Raw genomic sequence first — 17,836 nt, 5'->3', positions numbered from 1 at the left:
TTGGGTCACTGATAGTTTCAATGTCATTCTGTAACGGCTTCAAGCCAAAAACTCTTGGGAGAAAATTTTGTAGTTATTAGCTCGAATAAAAATATCGGAGACTCCAGCCCTGAACTCTGCGGTTTCTGCTCTAAATAGGGCTCAACGGCAGTCCTTTTATGGAGCGGTAAGGGAGAGTTTAGGGACTTGCGCTTAAAGCTAGTGGAGCAATGTTTTCAGTAGCCAACTTGAGACTTAAAGGAGCTATTCACAGTTTGCGCATCTTGAAAAGTTTAGCCTAAATTTTTCAAGTTCGTCGTTTGTAATCCGCGTCAATCTTCTCCATCCTTAACCATCCTTGTTCCTTTATGGCTTATTATTTTCTTTTTGGTGTTTTTCTATCTTAGTAAACTATCATTTTCAGGTGTCCTTCAATGTTAAGGTAATTCCGTACGTGGCCAAATTAACTCAAAATATCGCAATTGAGCTCCTTTAAATTCTCCTCATTGGCTGGCATACAGTTCTTTAACGATAGTTTGGAGAATTCGGTTTTACATCAAGATAAAATTCTCTTTCTGATGATTTCTTTATTCTCATTACCTGTCTGTTAACAGTGTGTCATGATTGTACGGAGAAATGAGAATTTGATCATTATTAAGGAAATACAGATAACTTCGAAGTTTCTAAAAGGGTCGATGGTATTTCCGAGAGCTTGGCGTGCTGTAAAACTTTGCAGCTCTTATTATCAAGACATTTGTGTAATAATTTCTTGCATACCTGCTATATTCAAGACATTTCCACCATTCATCAATATTATTGATCACGTTTAACGTGGCTGACAACAGATTCTAACATTTTCACTGGCGCACTAAACTTTGCACTGTTGACGAATATTTGCTGTGTCATCTACACGATCAAAAACGTTAAAAATAAAAATTGTCTCATAAAAATTGCTCGTGTTGACCAGGCTTGAATCTAAATCAATTTGCCTTGGTTTCCCCCGCAGGTTCATGGCGGTGGTGTATCCGCTCCGTCCCCAGCTGCAGACTCGTGACGCCAAAAAAGTTATTGGAGTAATCTGGGTGTTTGCCCTGGCCTTGGTCTCGCCATACATCGCTGTTTTGGAACTTCGCGACAATTCCTGCCAAGAATATTTTCAAGAGAAAGGACTTAAAGCTGGCGCTTACACAATTTCGATTTTCCTTCTGCAGTATGTAGTGCCGTTATCAATAATTGGACTCTCGTACATAAGGTAGGAGTTCTAGCTCAAGATTTCCATTTAAACAATAATGTTGCTGTCGAGGAACTATTGGCTGATAGCTGTCCACGGAAATTTGAAGTTCTTAAAACATATATATATTTTTTTAATTAAATAAGCTTTAAGAACATCAAATCAGTTTCTATCTATCAGACCGATAGTTCCGGGTCATAAACATTTTATTGTCTTGATTGTTCACCACTAAATTTTCTTAAAATTCCGCTCTCCAGTTCAAAACTCATATTGAATTATTTTCAACTTTATTAGATGGAAGGCATGAAAGACAAATGTGAGAAAAAGGAAAACAGGCAAATTGCGTCTTTCAATTTCTTTTTCCACAGGTCCGCTTGTTTACAGAAAAATTTTTATGGACAAGTGTTATCCATCCGGGTATTTTCCTCGGACGGGCACTAGGGGCAGATAGTGTCTCTCCGGCCGCCGATTAACACTATCGCGTCACGTGATCAATTTAATCCAATAAGAATCGGAGAAAATTTAGTGGTGAACTAGAAGAGGTGATAGTTGATACTGAACTAAGAGGGATTTAGGGTGATCTATAGAAGAGATCGACCTCTTCCAGGCCAATCTTAATTCGTTCAAATTCTTGTTTCTGTTAATACGAGGCTGGCGCGAAACATCACGGCACAAGCCTGAGAGCTTTGGTTGCGACTTATTCCCTACGAAGCTATCGTAATCTCATTTCAGACTTCCATAGGAAGTTAATTTCCTCATGAATGTTCAGAATTACTCCAGACCTATACGGGATCTTTTATTTGTTTCGGCTAAGCTGACTGATAAATTGACACCTGATTACATTACTTGCCCAAATATTCAGACTTTTTATTTTCGGACAGATACACCGACGAGAAAAAATAACACAAATTCTTACATATCTATCTCAACAAGTGTTTCAACAAGTTAAGAGTTCTCTACATAAAGGAAACTAAGAACTTTGGAGCTACATAAAAGTCAGACTGTACTATAAATTCGGATGCTTAAAACTTTCAGACGGTTTTATTTTCGGACACTTTTCTCTTCCGAAATTAATATCGTCCGAAATTTTTCGCAAGTAATGTTGTTCTTCTCTCTATAGATCATCTCAAATGATTAGTTAATGATTCTTCCGCACCATTTGCACGGTCACGACAGCTCAGTCACGTGTTGTTATTCACCACTTTTCCCTTCCACAGAATTGGCCGAGATCTCCGGCGGGACAAAGGCTCGTATTCAAACGATGCTCTTCAGCGAGATCAGGAGAAAGAAGCACACAAAGTCATGAAGATTCTAACCGTTGTTGTCATTGTGTTTGCTCTTCTCATGCTTCCTAATCACATTGTATTTCTGTGGTTTGATTTTGGCAATGGAAGTAAGTGATAGAAGTCAAAAAATTACGTCTTAATTCTCTTTTAGCTTGGAATCGCAAACTCTAAGACGATAAAACAATTTCCCCGTCTTTCTGCTCGCGTCATTCCCCTACCCCTACCCCCTAACTGCTAATCATGTTGCGCCTGACTAGTATGGCAACAGAGGGCGAGAGCATGACCTCAGGCGCCCTCAGCTAGACCGGTTACTTTTCCAAGCTGATAAATTAGGCTAAACTTACAACTGTTAGGCTGAACTTTTCAAGATGCGCACACCATTACGTATCATGTTTAGTACACAACAAATCCGGTCAGTGCTCGAACCTAAGCCATCGCGAATATTAACTGACCAATTATTTTTCTTCATAGATAAGAACCCGCATGCGCAGAGCATCTTGGCTTTGTGTCAGATTTGTGTTTATGCAAACAGCGCCTCCAATCCCCTTATTTACAATGCTGTTAACGAACATTTCCGAGAGGGATTTAAGAACTACTTCCGTTCATGGATAGAATGCGTCCTAAAAATCAAAGGCAGCAAAAGACGGGATCATATTCAGATAGCTGTCGACAGGCGGAACGGGGCCAAACCCATCGGCAGCTGTACTATGTGCAGAACAGGCAGTGAAACCTCCTTAAACGGGACAATTTGCCCTCAAAGAGACTCTCAAGTCATTAACAACGACCGGGATGATATCACGCAAGATGCAGATCTTGATACCAAGGTGACATCACGACACGACAGACCGGACGAATGTGAAGAGTTTTTAACAACGGGAATGTAACTATTTTGTGAAAGGAAATACTGAATCACGGCTAGGCGGAGGTACCCCAACTGGAAAATAGCTGGAGGTCGTATGGAAGGTGCCTAGATTCAGGACGACTAACGTGGGGAGTAGAATTTCCATTACTGTGGTACCGTGGACAGTTTTGGTCAATTTGGAGTTAAACGAGGGTTAACTTGCTCTCTTCAATCAAAACAGCTGCGATTTTGAGCATTTTTAAAGCTCGTTAGAGAAAGGGTTTAATTTACGTACCAATTCTTTTGAGAAATTGGTCGAAACGAAATGTTTTTTACCATTACCCTTTTAATTATTAGAGGAAAACCTACCTAAATAAGGTTTTAATGGCCTTTTATGTCCTCCGAGCTAATCGCCCACCAACCCCACCCCCACCAACCCCACCAACGGCTTCAATCAGTCAAATTGCTTGTTTGCCAATGGTCTGTGGCTGAGTCATGGGAACAGTTGTTAAGGGAGTGTTCTTTCAAAATAAATTATTTATCATTCAAACTGAAACTATAACCTAAAATGAACACAGTTATCCTGTTCATATTTACATAACCGGTGAGAAAGTCAGTTTAATTGAAATTTACGGTTACGGTAATAGTAAGATAATTTATAACTCTACACCTATAAAATCAAGCCAGGTACAGATTGTAAACTTAAAAGACTATTCACACAAATAAAAAAAAAATTGTCGCTTCATTTGTAATGTTTACTTGTTGGTTTTGCACCCTTTCTTTCCTTTTCACTGTTTAACAGACAAGCAAACGCGAGGGGAAAGTGCCGGTGAATTTATGGGGAACGCACCAGGAAATCCTTAACGAATCGAATGTGCGCCTCGTGAGTCCAGAACATTTTGTCCACTGTGATGACGTGTATCGTTGTCGGTAGGAGTACAGACCACGCTAAACCACATTTCGATTTGTTTTTTGCCACAATACCAACGTCAAAGAAAATGACGAGCTGAAAGCGCGAGCTGGAAAAGGCATTGCGTGACACCTTGACGTGAGCAGCGTTGTCTGGACTCTTATCGACAACGGCAAATTAGCCAATACGATTGCGAGATTTCGAGATTGCGAGATTAGTAGCAATTGTGGTAAAAATGAAATTCGCTCGCAAATTAAATAATTCTGTGACTATATTGGGCGGATGTTTTAGTCCTCATGGAGTGGTAGGTGAGGCTAATTATGTACAAACAAAAATAGCCTATCTCCGCTGGGTGGTTTTTTTTTTAACCTGGTACCTAGTATGTAATCTCGTGCCTTAAGGTAATTCCTCAGAAATATATAGTTGCCGAACGATAATTTTTGAAACTTTCCCTTTCGAAAAATGTAATAGGAAAGATAGCTCCCTATGCTCGCAAAAGAGACATCAGTGAGCCAAACGATCACAACATTTCAACACAACATATCGCAACATTGTTGGGCGCAATATGTTGCGCGCGTTTGGCCACCCTGTTGCGACATGTTTCGACACGTTGGGTGTTCTTGGCTCAAATTGCATGGTCAAATTTTTCCTGCAACATTTGTGGATGTTGCATGATGTTGTAGTCGTTTGGCCAGGTTCGTGCAACAATGTTGTGCCAGGGCATGCGCTCTAGTTCGATTTTCAACAGCCAACATGTCGCAACATGTCGAGCCTAACAATGTTGCGATATGTTGCGTTCAAATGTTGCGATCGTTTGGCCGGACCTTGCAAATGCTGGGCCAACAACGTTGGCATGTGTTGTGTTGAAATGCTGCGATCGTTTGGCGGAGGCTTTATCCATACCCATTTATTTGCGTTACTTCATCGGTTCGCTAAAAAGTTACAAAGTTTCAGTTTTTAAAGAAATCCTTAAAAAAAACTTGATATGTAGAAAGTCTTGAGCATATGGAACAATGTAATATATAATTTATGGAACAATCACACAATTTTAAACGACATCGACTCAGAACGTTCCTCAAGTTAAAGTTGTTTTCAAGGCATAATTTTCATCTTCGAGTAAACGGCCGGTGTGCACGCTTTTAGCTGGTCTTTTTTCCTTCTAAACAATTTTTGTACACCAAAATTAAGTCAGGGGATAAAAAAAATAATATAGGTGACCATTCTTGTTTAGGAGAAAACGAGCTTTTCTTTCGCTGTCTAGCTTAGCTTGAAGAACATCTCTTGAAGCGCCGGCCAAGCGATGGCAACATGTCAGCGCAACATATCGCAACATTGTTGGGCGCAACATGTTGCGTGCGTTTGGCCAGCGTGTTGCGATGTGTTGCGACATGTTGGGTGTTGTTGGCTCAAGTTTGAAAATGGTCAAATTTGAGCTAACAACACCCAGCATGTCGCAACATGTCGCAACACGGTGGCCAAAACCACGCAACATGTTACGCCCAACAATGTTGCGATATGTTGCGTTGAAATGTCGCGGTCGTTTGGCCGGGCCTTGATGCTGTCAGTATGTGCAGTAGGGATGCGCAATACAATTCTGAGGAATCAACTTAATGGCGGCAATGTCAAAGTATAGTACTTGATTTTGTGGCTAATTCCAAGCTATGCAGGTATGTGCAATTTTATTTTACAGCCACGTTTTGACTTGGAGAGTGGCGGCAGCGGAAGCCGTTTGTGCTAAAATTCGAGCAATTTCTGTAACCACTATGCTGTAACGAGTCGAACGCCGCGTGAAGCTCCGTACTTTTTACAACCTTGCCCCAACCTTGCTAATTATGCAACGCTTTCGAGTGGAATACCATGCAATATCCCACGAGTCACTTGTATTTTCTGGGTATACACAAGAGCCTTACGTAAAGGCGAGTGTGTACAAGATAATACAAGTGACACGTGGGATTTTGCACGGTATATCCAGAGAGATCGTTACATAACTATTTTAAACCATGCCATGGAAAATACAGAGGCCAACACAGTCACTGCGGCTGCTAAAACGAGTTGCAACCTTTTCTCCGTTCATTATTTAACCCAACTCGTATGCTTAGTCTCACGCTCCGTCGCTGTGGCTGCATGTTATCTCAAGTGGCATGTGAGGAGTCGTGCTCCGCCATTTTGAATTTTTCAACCCACCGTTGAACACTTGAATCGCCTTATCAAAGCACAGGTAAACCAATACTGGCAATGCCCCACAATGTGTAAAACTTAGAAATCTTTAGAAAACTATACCGTATGTGACGGTTTTGAACAAAAAAGCGAGAAAGTGCTTCATAAGTGCATCATATGCCAGTTTGGTCTGTTATAAGTTTGCAGTATTGCCTTAGAACATGAGAAGTTGCCCCAAATTGGAAAAGTTGAGCGAAATCGCAAAAGTTGCCCAAACGTTTCGGAACATCATAGGGACAGCCCTATCTGTATGTCGCAATTTTTTGACATTATAATTTATCGTAATTTATCGGCGGAAATTCTCACTTCCAAATTCCATACAAACTTCTACATTTTCCAAAATGGCATTTATATCCAAATCATTATGCTTGGGCATTTCTGAACAGCTACACTGGAAGGCATGGGATTTTGAAGGAACGCTCACCCAGAGAGCCTTTGGTACAAATTGGAGAAATATCGGTATATAATCCCTAAGTTTCTATCACAAGTTACAGTCAGTAAATAACAAAAAATTAAGTCTGCAAGAAAGGTCCTGTAGATACAAACAAAAGCAGTGAAAAAATACGCTTGTTCAATTTCCGTTGATTGTACCTTGCAGGCCTGGGTACTAAGCCGAATGCTTAGTAAAACAAACCAATTTTGTCTATAGACCTACAGCTAACACAAGTGTTTCCCACAGTCATGAAAATTGTGAACAAATGAGGCTCAGAGAAGTGGGCAAGGCTATTTCTCCAGTCATGAACCATTTATTTTATTCCATTTTATCCCTTATTCTATTTTGTCAGATGCACAAACATGCTCATAAAAACGTTTTTGAATGCACCGCACAAACATGCACATCCAATGTTCCTGAATGCGTCACACTCAGTAGCGGCGTGGATCATCCAATCCAAGAGGGTCGATATCCAGATCATCCAGATTCTCATCAAGTTCAGGAACTGGTTTGTCCAGTTTAATACCAAGCTCAGCTGCTTGACGCAATTTGTCTTCCTCCAGCATAGCTTTTGTCTGGTCATCGTATTTGGGACCCAGTGTCCACAGTTTCTCTAGTTCATATACCTCTCGTACTTCAGGTAGAAAGAAGTGCACAACAATATTTCCTGCAAGAGAATGACTATTGTCAATTTTCCAAAATTGCACTAGAGAAGAAGTCAATCTCACACAGCTGAAATGATATGATTATCAAAAATTTAAGACCTTTAAACTCTGAAATCAGAAGTCTGTGTTGAAGACCTGGCAATTGTTTGTCTTGCATTCATATGAAAGACACTTGTACTCTCACATACAGCACTGTGACAATCTAGGAGAGGGGACCAGGAGGTAAAGGTCTCTTTCCTGTGAACGATAATTTTAAGCGCCCTTTCCTTTTCTGTGTAAATTTAACTCCTAAATGATCATCCCCCCTCCTCAGCCTCAAAACAAACAAACAAACAAACAAAGACAGAAGAACCCACCTTACCATAGAGTCTAGTTCAGTCACTCATCAGGCTAGAATATTGACTGACAGTGAATATTACTGGTGATGTGTTGGAGGTATCACAGATGGGCCAAGTCAGCATTCAAGTCTATTGGCCCATCAGGCCCTCAATTAGTATCCAGTTTTATACATGTAGTATTATTCAACCATATAGACAGGTGTATTTTCCCCCATGGATGGGATGTTAGTCATTCACAGGGTTACCCTCTCCCAGCCCCTGAATTTAATTTGGGTCTACCCATTTATAAACCTGTAAGAAAACTAAATCTTGTGAGAAAACCAAATCATGATATTTAGGGTTTCATCAATTAAAACACAGTACCGGTAAGTCTTTAAGCTTCAAGCTATTGACTTTTCAAAGTCATAGTCACTGTAGTGTCCTTTTAGCACAGGCCTCTGGAGCAACCAACCTCCAGAGAAGCTCTTTTATGTACAACTAAATTTTTTTGCTGCAAAGTATTACCCTATTTCCCCATTGATAACAAGAACTTCTATTACACCTCCACCCCTCTCTCCCTTTGTCTATCAAACACATTTTGAAACACTGACAAAAAAATATTCATCATTTTAATAAATAAAACTTTTCTTTACCCGGGTCAGTGAAACTGCAGGAAGAGGCTTTTTTACCTATATCCAAAGCTACCCAGTGGTCACTCTCCAGTCCTTCTGCAATAACATGGCCATCTTTTCCAATGCCCCGTAACACTCGACCTCTGAACTGCAAGGGACATATACATATGTGAAAAACTTGTTATTAGATTGGAGTGGTGACTAATTTGCCAATGACACAACCCATTTAACAAAAGAGGCAAATGGCTCATATTCAAGTGTGCTTTCTGTTATAGTGCCATCTCCATAACATGACATCTCCCATTGCCCAATTAACCCAGTCTTATGAAAAGTTAAATATATTAATTTTGTCCAACCTCAACATCTTGGAAGTCTCTACATTGAGGTCTCATTCTCAATGTGTTCCATTTGTTTTGGAGACCAAATTATTTAAGTCTCACTCTTGGATTTTTAAGTAAGCATCTCTGTGAGTCTTGGATTTTACAGCAGGTCTAAAATAGGCATGAGGGGTAAGAGATGGAGGGGGGTGGGGGAGGACTAATCATAAATGTATTAACCTGGGCATTGGAGCTGTGCTCTTCAGGTTCATCCTTTACCTCTCACCCCTCACCCCCAATTTTAGATTTGGCCAGATTTTACTATTCATCACCCATTCCACGCAACATGGCAGTCACAGTCAGAAAGATGTAATATTATGTGTAGTTCCAGAAAATATCCATACCTCTCGCACGGAAGGAATTTTGGATCCCCCAGCCCTTTGGAAATACCAATTAAACTTCATATGTTTCTTTAAAAATTTTTGGTCTTAGGAATCCCCCACCCCCTCCCCCAGGAAATTCCAATCCCTTTGGTGGGGGGGAGTATCAATATTTTCTGGATCAGCATAATCAAGGCTCACTTGGAATGTTTACAAAATCTTTGAAATTATCAATATTCCCTTTATCTGTTATTATTTCATTTTTCAATCGACCAACCGACTCAAATCTACCTACCAATTGCTCCAAATTCTTCGCCATTGCCCTTATATGTCTTGTCGATACACCACTTACAACAACAAAATAATCAACATAATTTTGCCTGATTCCTCCAGTTTTGATCACGCATATATCTATGGCGTTCTCTTTTTTAAGGAAGTCTACAAGATCTTGTATATTCATGAAACCGTTTTCATCTAATGTGTAATCTGCTAGAGCTGAAGGAAGCTTCGAACGCGGCCGTGGGTTTGAAATCTCGGCATCTTCCTCGTCAGAAATCGCTGAATCGAAATGACACGTGTTCGTTGATTCGTCCTTAACAGCATCCTCTGGTTTTCTAGTTGATGCACGACTTTCTTTAAGATAACAACTTGAAGTATTAATGCCTCTACAAGAAAGTGGTAATAAGGATCTCTTTCCTTTCTGAAAGGTCTTGATAGCATAGCGCTCAAGACAATGTATGTCCCCGAAATTCTTGCAAAGCTGTGATGACCAAACCCGACCGAAAAGCCATGAAAATGTTTCAGCTTGACGAAAAGGTGTAAAACTTCGGGATAACATCACTAGATCGACTAGAACAACTTCAACAAACAGAATAAACTATCTCTACGCTCCACCATCTTGGAAACCTCGCTTCAATGTAGCAAATTTTGTACGAAGCGGTAGTCTCCTTCGGCCGTCACGCAACGCTTCTTCACTAAGACAAGCGTTGCGTGACGACCCTGATAACGCCTGCGAAGGAAACTAGTAGACTGAGCTAGACTGCAGACATGCCACGGGATCTGGCGCTAACAGGAGAATATTAAGGCAAAAAACATTTTGCTTTATTCCTCCTTTTCCAGCTATTTTCACCCATCAATCTGGTGAAGTCGAAGAGAGAGCAGAAAGGTACTCCTAAGATGGCGGGTATCTATCAGGGATCTAGTAGGGGAACACTTGGTAACATTGTAAAATATTTAACAACAGGGAAAATCACCAAGGAACCACTAAGAGAGGTGCTGAAACAGTGAGAAACAAATGCAGGTGCTGGAGGTTTACACCCCCATGTCCCAACCCCAAGTGAGAGTTCAGTTCAAGATTTTCAGGATTTTCAGGTCCAGAGTGGCGGGTCTAAAACGCAGGTCACGGGTCACGGGTTATTATTGTTTTTACCAATACTGAAACAACCTTAAATCTTTACTAATGGTAACCTTAAGCCTAAACATTGTCTTAGTGTAGTATCTGGGCCTAAGGTTAGCATTAGGTAGGGGTTAGGGTTGTTCCAGTATTGGTACAATGACCCCTTGACATGTGTTTAAGACCCGCCGGGCCCAGAAGCAATGTCCCACACTATAGGGCTCAACTATCCAGATGGCAACTAGGCACAGCATGTCCCACAAACTAAGCAATTAAAATAAGAAACGTCAGCCAAACAAAGTTCAGAAAAAATAGGAAATAAATAGTTTAATAATAATAATAATAATAATAATAATAATAATTGTCATAATTAATTAACATTTTTATACAATACATTTTTACAAGCTTTACATTTCACATATAAATTGCAAGTCTGCCATCTTTTTATGCAAATAATTTGGTGGCTAATTTTTCCGATAAGCATAGCAAAACAAGTAATTAGGTGTTAATACAAGCACCTTTATACTAGCCCTTCTCATTAGCAAGCTAAATGTTATTTTCTGGAACGATCACAGTCTGAGTTATATAATAACTTTGAACTGTTTCCTTTGAAATTATAATTTTGAACTGCTTCCTTCCTCTATTGAAAGTCATATAAATTTGCAAGCAATTTTGTACATAACAAAAAAGGCCTTAATGTTTAACTGCCCAATCTCCTTCCCTGTTGATATATTCACAATACAGTTGAACCTCCAGTAAGCAGACATGACTGGGACCAGAAGAAGTGTTTGCTTTAGAGAGTTGTCCGCCTATTGACAGTAAAAAATACACTGTTTGTACATGGCTGGAACCAAAGGCTGTCTGTCTCCTGGAGGTGTCCGTTAGTGAAGGTTCAACAGTACTGTAATCAGTCAGATTCTGAGAGCCATATCAAGTTGACCAATACTAAAGTAGCTGGATCAAGCATAATTAAAAGTTGTTATAGATATTTCCAATAATGCTCTCTAACAAGTACTGCATTGCACTGATCGGGCTGGCCAGTCCTGCATCAGATCTTACTCAGTGGAAAAATACTAAGATCATAAAGGAAGGGGATACACTGAGCACAAGACAGGTGAAAAGGTATTTAACCAAGACAGTTGAAAACCACTGTCATATTTAAAAGAGAATTTACAAAAAATATACATAATTAGATTTATTATTAGCAAAAAAAAAAAAGTAACAATTTATTTTAGTACACTTGGCATGAAGTTTGCAAGACTTAGATGCAGACATTTATAGACAAGAGTTGGACGTTTTGGTACCAAAATGATGCAAATTTTCCCTAACATTCATGAGCAGTACCATTTATTTTTTAACAATGATCTTTACTAGCTATATAATATATAGACTGTGAGCATGTACAGCAACCCGGGGCCATTTTCTTGCTGTAGAGACCTGGCAGCAAACATTTATTAATGAGGCAATAGGCATACCCATTATTCCTCCCCTTTCTTTTTTTGTTTCTTGCTCAGCAAACTAAAGGGAAATGACGGACTGTTCATTAGAAACTACACATACCAGAATTCTATTTTGTTTTGTTCTCTCAAGCAAACCATGGTACCACAATATCTAATAAGTGGTACTTACAGTGTGCACATATTTTAATGTTGGATCTCAACAAAATAGCAGGGACTCAATGATCAGAATTATGGAGCTTATCGAAATAACAAATATGCTTATTGTAGCGTGTATTTGACAGGGGTGCCTGATGTCAAATTATTACAGTACCACATGAAAGTTGAAAATAATCTAGTACATTTATTAATGTACATACAGGATTGCTTTTATCAGCATCCTGAAAATATGTCCTTAAAATAATTATTATGTATAAATAAGTGAGCTGTATCTTTATTTATTTAAGTCGCAAATCTCTTAGTCCACTCCTTAGCAATCTTGTCATGTTCCTGTCTGTCGTTGATGTACTGGTTTGCTATGCTGCCGACAAGAGGATCAACTGAAATAAAACATGACAGGACATCTTAATGTTTTTTTACTTTTTTGGGAGGGGAGGCTAGGAAAAAAAAAGGAGGGGGAGAACCTGACCAGTTGGTCAAAACTCTGGTGAAAGAAGGGAAAGCACTCAACATTGGATAATTGAATCACTAAAAAGATGCATTTGACCTCCTCCCTTTGCCACTCCCTCTCCAAAAAAAAAAAAAAATTGATGAATCAAACACCATAAAAGAGGAAAGAGGAGTGGGCAAGGGGGCTGGAACCCTAGAGTAAAGGGTGTGGTACTCTGACAGTCAATTGGAGTTGCAAAAAAAGTTTGTGAAACAGGATTCTCAAAGTAGCCGAAAGCACATAGAGGTGCCAGTGGTACCAGCAGAAGGAATGCAAAGTGCCCTCTCCTTGACCAAAAAAATCCCTCAGTCTGCACTTTCTTATCACTTCTACTTAAGTAACTGCTTGATTGCCCCTGATTTAAGTCATGATGAGTCTGTTCAAATATGAGAAATTACCTGGATTGCAGTCGGTAAGAAGGGAACAAACCGAGAGAAGAACTTTGGAGATGGTTAGAGCTGGGCTCCAGTTATCTTTTAAAATGTCCAGACAGATCACACCCTGTAAGAAAAACAATAACAGATCTTATTAGTTCTAAGTTTTCATATCATTAATCTATTTTAAGTATCTAAAGGTAGATAGCTAAATGATATTTTGTTTCACATTAGTATTGCAATAATTCAGCAATGTGTACGGAAAAGAAAAATTATAGTCTCTCTCTCTTTGCGAACTTTATTTGCACTAAAGGAGTGCAATGTTTGCCGAGAGATATCAATAATATTAATCATTGTATATAAATTACATAGAGAACCAAAATCAAACTTGGCGCTCGTAAAGGTAGGTAGATAAAGTCTGCATATGAGCAAAGTGGCCAAACAGGCTGACGCTTATCCTGGTTTCTGTAGCATGAAGCAACTAGAAATATTTTTACTCCCCCCTGGATGGGATGTCACTCCATCTCAGCGTTACCCCCAGTATTACATTCACTGGTACCCATTTGTACACCTGGGTGGAGAGAGGCACTGTGAGAGTAAAGTGTCATGCCCAAGAACACAACACAATGCCCCAGTGGCCAGGGCTCAAACCCGGACTTTTCGATCCAGAGACAGAAGCTCACCAACCATGAGGCCACTGCGCCTCTAACCCTCACAAAGCCCACAAAAAACCTGAAGAAAGAAGCTGCATGGGTGGCATAGTGAGAGGTAGCTAAGAAATCTCAGGTCAAGCAATACTTTTGTCTGGATCCAGAATTCTCGCAATAAATTGGTGTATGAGGGTTAATTTCTTTCTCTCTCACACTCTAAAATCATCAAGTCTCTGAGTCTTGGAATTTCAACCAATCAGGGTCTCAATGTCAAGGAAAGAGGATTTTAACGATTTTTTTTTCATTTTACTGCTCGGAGACAAGAATTATATTTAAGTAACAAAGTCAACGACTGCACCTGACCCAGAACAAATGAACAAAGTCATATGAGAAGATGAAGGCAGAATTTAAGCTATACTAATTTGTGGAAAGAAACCGCTATAATATAACAAGTGTCCCCAACCTTGCCTAAGAAGAATTAAAAAACAATCACAATTAAGATTACTTCACATCACCTGGCTGTTTATGTTGCAATGGTAAATCCTGGTTCGAAAAGTCACCTAGAGACAGAAATGAAAAAAGAAACTCAATGACCAACAAAACTGTTTGATTCTGAATAGCAAAGTTTGTTGTACATGCAGAACTGTACTGAATGTTTTGGAACAGAACATTAACTTTATAGATTTTCACACAAAAGCCAGAAAACCTTATATAAATTACTGCAGTAACTGTTGAAATTCCCATAAGCAGACATCCTTGGGGCCTGATTTTGTGCCAGGTTAGGAGATTAGTGCCTGCTTTATGGCATTGAACAAAACATTTGATGAATGTTTGAGGCTTAGATGATAAATGTACAACAAAGTGTGTACTGACAGGATACATAACCTACATGTACTGAGCTGTATGGTAGCTGCACGACAGACTGAGCTCTGTTAAGAAGAGATGTCACGACTTGCTAAATAAAACACAATTTTTTTTTTTTTTGTACCAATTTGGCTTAGTTGTGCACAACATAGTAAATGGTTTGAACCAAGGAGTATCAGCACACTTTTTCTGGTGTGATCGTCTGGGTGAGAGAAGTTCATTAATTACCTTTGGTGGTTTAAAAGGATAATCAGATGAGAATTGAATATCGAGGAAGAAGACTCCTCCTTCATACACAGATCCCTGAGGACCAAGAATTGTTGAGTGCCACTCATAAAGATTGTCACCTTTGGGTCCTGCACTAAAATTAAGGGCAAACAAAATAGTCAGCAACATTCACTGCATTTTGGTAAACTTAGCTTGTACATATTAATTTTAACTTTGATTTCAAGCAAGACTTGAAGCAGATATTTTTGCATCCAAGCTTAAAACTTGAAATTAAGGACTAAAACTTAATAAACAGTCCTTATATGTATTCAGCATTGAATTTGGACTGTACTTACCAGGTTAATAAATAAATAAACACATAATTTGTTCCTAAATCATACAATTGTCTGGACTCCAAACTATCACATGCAATATAGATAACTAGTAAAATATGTCTAAAATATATGATTCAAACAATTCAGTTGAATCAAAAGCACTATTTAAAGAAAGGCCAATATAAAAATGAAGAACCTTTTCTCATTGAAACTCCTGCACAGAAGTTTTTTAATTTAATTTTTTTTATTTTTTAAATTGACGCTTAAAACTTCTGATCATGTCTTGACTAATTAATTGTAGATATTTTATTATTTTCTTACAAGGATTTGTTTGTAAATATGCCGTCAATTAATACAATTAACCTGTGTGACTTACTTTTGAGTGAGTTTAGTATTCTGTCAAGATCTTATTTCAACTCACGCATAATTAAAATTCTATTGACATCACAAATATCCCACGTGGTTTTATAAAAGCTCATTAGATAGACACGTTTTTCGCAATATGATTTAACTTCAATATCCTGATAAATGCATTAAAAAGGTGAAGACTAATCCGAATTCCTGCGGTTGAAGATTCTACTAAGCTGATCAATTATGTGTCGTCAAACAAACCATGTGTAAACAGCGAATTCCCTTGTGCAAAATTTTGATTGTTCAGGCTGAGAAACCGGACAATTGCCACCGTAATCATTTCGATGTACAATTCTCACCAGGTCTTTCTTACCTACAGTTAGGGGGTGGATCGAGAGCTATTTCGGCCAGTTCCCGCTGAATCCTGTGAAAAAAACATACACTACTTCAATTTGTAAATATCTATGCGTGCTGGCAGACAAAAGGAGAATTGTCGAGTGTTTGTAATATATTTAACGGGACCACGGTGGTCCTTAAAGATCTAGCAACAGGAAATCGGAATTATATCGCTCATCCGCCGCCTAGATGACGATGTAAGGAGCTGAAGATGTACTTCAGTCAATTCTTAATAACATTTGTTTTCGTGGCGCACGTAAAACAAGACAATTCCGACAACCATGAGTTCAAAGATAAACCTTACGACAAATGGCACACGAGCCGCACGCAAATTCTCCATTTCAAAATTGAACTGCATTCTCGCCATCACTTATATTTCAAAATCGGTTTTTATTACAAAATCATACTTTCTCTAGCCTCCATATACACGCAAAAATAATAATAAATATTTAATCCATGGAGATTCTTTTTACCTCTTCGCGGCTCCACTAGTCTTTGCTGGTCTGCTAGGTGCAATTTTGATTTCCTTACGGATTTGCGTTTGCCTTGTCCTCTCACTTTGTTCTTCGTTCACCGGGCCTGGGCCTCTTTCTGTACCTTGATCAGACATTTTCAGCACAATTAACCTGGAAAGAAAGACTTTTAGTGTTCGTGAAAGGGCTTAGAGGGTTGCAGACACCACCAGAGAAACTTCTGGACAACACGAATTAGGGGCGGTATTCTGTTCCCGTATCAAACACAGCGGGTGTTCACAAAATGGATGTCAGCTCGAAATGCTTCGTATTGGACAAGACACTGTGGCCAAGATTATACAAATCAGAAAACAGAATTGTACAAGATCTTATCTGGGTGTAGGTTTGATAAGGGTAGAATGCCACAAAGCCCAAAAATCTAAGAGAAAAAAAATAGACTGGCATGAGGTTGAAATGAGACCCCCAGTGGCGGCAAATTGAATGCAGAATGTAAGCACACTGTACTCTGGTTTTCCTTTTAGTTCACAGAAACACAAGGAGCAGAGAAAAAATACACTTACGTATTCAGTACAGTCTGAAGAATATCTCAGCTCAAAATGAGACTAATGTCTCGGCTAGATCCGTGAAGAAACGACTTCAAAGTTAAGCAGATCGAAACAGCTGACACGGTTTTGCGGTTGAGTGCTTGGGTTGCTTGTCTAGGGAGCGTCGTTGAGTCTTTATAATCAAGACAGTTTGATGGAATTAATAATGTCACCGACACAGATTATAGCCCTTGAGTTGAAGAAATGTTGTGGCCAGTTGAGATTCCCTTGTTTCTTGGCTGTAGCTTGTTGAATGCCAGTCGTGAAATCAGGGCAAGATCTTGCTCTTTTAGCCCGGCTGTACTGTGATCAGTTCCAATGTTCACGCGCCAGACAGCCTCAGTTTGTGTCTTCCCAAAGAGCCTGTAGCAAATTATCAAATGACCTTTCGTAGAAACACTCAGTAATTTAACCCTCTAGGAACCTGAACTATTGGTTAAAAACCGAAAGAACTTGACGACAATTACACCTTCGCATTCAGAAATGATATCGAAAGAGTATCTTGAAGAACAAAGACAGCTTCCCCTTGGGAATAGAAACTAATCAACAGACTATTCAAAAGTCTCAAGGGAATTGATCGTCATTTTTCGAGGGGGACTGGTACCCAGTGACACAAATGTAGTTTTTCGGCTTTCCTCTTATTTTGCTTTTTGTTTTACTTTGCATTTTTGTGAAACACAAACAAATAATATCTATGACGATGATCTAACTAAATTATCAAAAAACAAGGAAGTCTGAGACTATTACGTCATTTGATTACGTCATCTGCGGCTCTTCCCAAGAGCTTCGTTTTCATCTCAGTGGAACAACCCACTGGTTTCATCCCATTCCAGTAGTCAACTCCTAAAGTCGTGTCAGTTCTTCTGTTTGTTTGTATGATCTATGATCTCTGAAT

At 39.2% G+C, this 17,836-nt stretch overlaps 3 protein-coding genes across 9 annotated transcripts in view; 1 reads left to right on the top strand and 2 right to left on the bottom strand.

The window, feature by feature from the left end:
* LOC145470307 (galanin receptor type 1-like) overlaps window positions 1-4,191 on the top strand; it is a 50,871-nt gene extending 46,680 nt beyond the window's left edge. For all 7 annotated transcript variants that reach the window (XM_081454149.1, XM_081454146.1, XM_081454147.1 and 4 more), the window contains 3 exons: window positions 986-1,231; window positions 2,428-2,603; window positions 2,968-4,191. In XM_081454149.1, coding sequence (XP_081310275.1) covers window positions 986-1,231; window positions 2,428-2,603; window positions 2,968-3,380 — 835 coding nt within the window. In that variant the 3' untranslated portion in view covers window positions 3,381-4,191. The remainder of the gene's footprint in view (window positions 1-985; window positions 1,232-2,427; window positions 2,604-2,967) is intronic.
* An 11-nt stretch (window positions 4,192-4,202) lies between these two features.
* Window positions 4,203-10,871, bottom strand: LOC145470310 (uncharacterized). Its single transcript, XM_081454154.1, has 3 exons — window positions 9,504-10,871; window positions 8,569-8,659; window positions 4,203-7,564 (listed from the first exon to the last, which is right to left on the bottom strand). The coding sequence occupies exons 1-3, from the start codon at window positions 10,044-10,046 to the stop codon at window positions 7,329-7,331; spliced, it is 870 nt and encodes a 289-aa protein (XP_081310280.1). The 5' UTR covers window positions 10,047-10,871; the 3' UTR covers window positions 4,203-7,328.
* A 36-nt stretch (window positions 10,872-10,907) lies between these two features.
* LOC145470312 (ubiquitin-conjugating enzyme E2 E3-like) lies at window positions 10,908-17,833 on the bottom strand. The gene is made up of 7 exons (XM_081454156.1): window positions 16,918-17,833; window positions 16,358-16,510; window positions 15,862-15,912; window positions 14,824-14,956; window positions 14,247-14,291; window positions 13,106-13,208; window positions 10,908-12,597 (listed from the first exon to the last, which is right to left on the bottom strand). The coding sequence occupies exons 2-7, from the start codon at window positions 16,492-16,494 to the stop codon at window positions 12,500-12,502; spliced, it is 567 nt and encodes a 188-aa protein (XP_081310282.1). The 5' UTR covers window positions 16,495-16,510; window positions 16,918-17,833; the 3' UTR covers window positions 10,908-12,499.
* Between the last annotated feature and the right edge of the window lie 3 nt (window positions 17,834-17,836).

The sequence above is a fragment of the Orbicella franksi genome, chromosome 15 (genome assembly GCF_964199315.1).
Source record: "Orbicella franksi chromosome 15, jaOrbFran1.1, whole genome shotgun sequence".
NCBI lineage: Eukaryota > Metazoa > Cnidaria > Anthozoa > Scleractinia > Merulinidae > Orbicella > Orbicella franksi.
The sequence above is the reverse complement of the archived record's forward strand: the minus strand, read 5'-3'. Positions and strand labels throughout refer to the sequence as shown.

Coding starts and splice junctions, on each gene's coding strand:
- LOC145470310 (XM_081454154.1), bottom strand. CDS start 10,046: ATGTTATCCCGAAGTTTTACACCTTTTCGTCAAGCTGAAACATTTTCA. Junction 8,660..9,503: donor CGAAGAATTTGGAGCAATTG/GTAGGTAGATTT, acceptor TGTCCCTTGCAG/TTCAGAGGTCGAGTGTTACG. Junction 7,565..8,568: donor CTGGGTAGCTTTGGATATAG/GTAAAAAAGCCT, acceptor ATTCTCTTGCAG/GAAATATTGTTGTGCACTTC.
- LOC145470312 (XM_081454156.1), bottom strand. CDS start 16,494: ATGTCTGATCAAGGTACAGAAAGAGGCCCAGGCCCGGTGAACGAAGAA. Junction 14,957..15,861: donor GATCCACCCCCTAACTGTAG/GTAAGAAAGACC, acceptor CCTTAATTTTAG/TGCAGGACCCAAAGGTGACA. Junction 13,209..14,246: donor ATTGCAACATAAACAGCCAG/GTGATGTGAAGT, acceptor TTTTTCTTACAG/GGTGTGATCTGTCTGGACAT.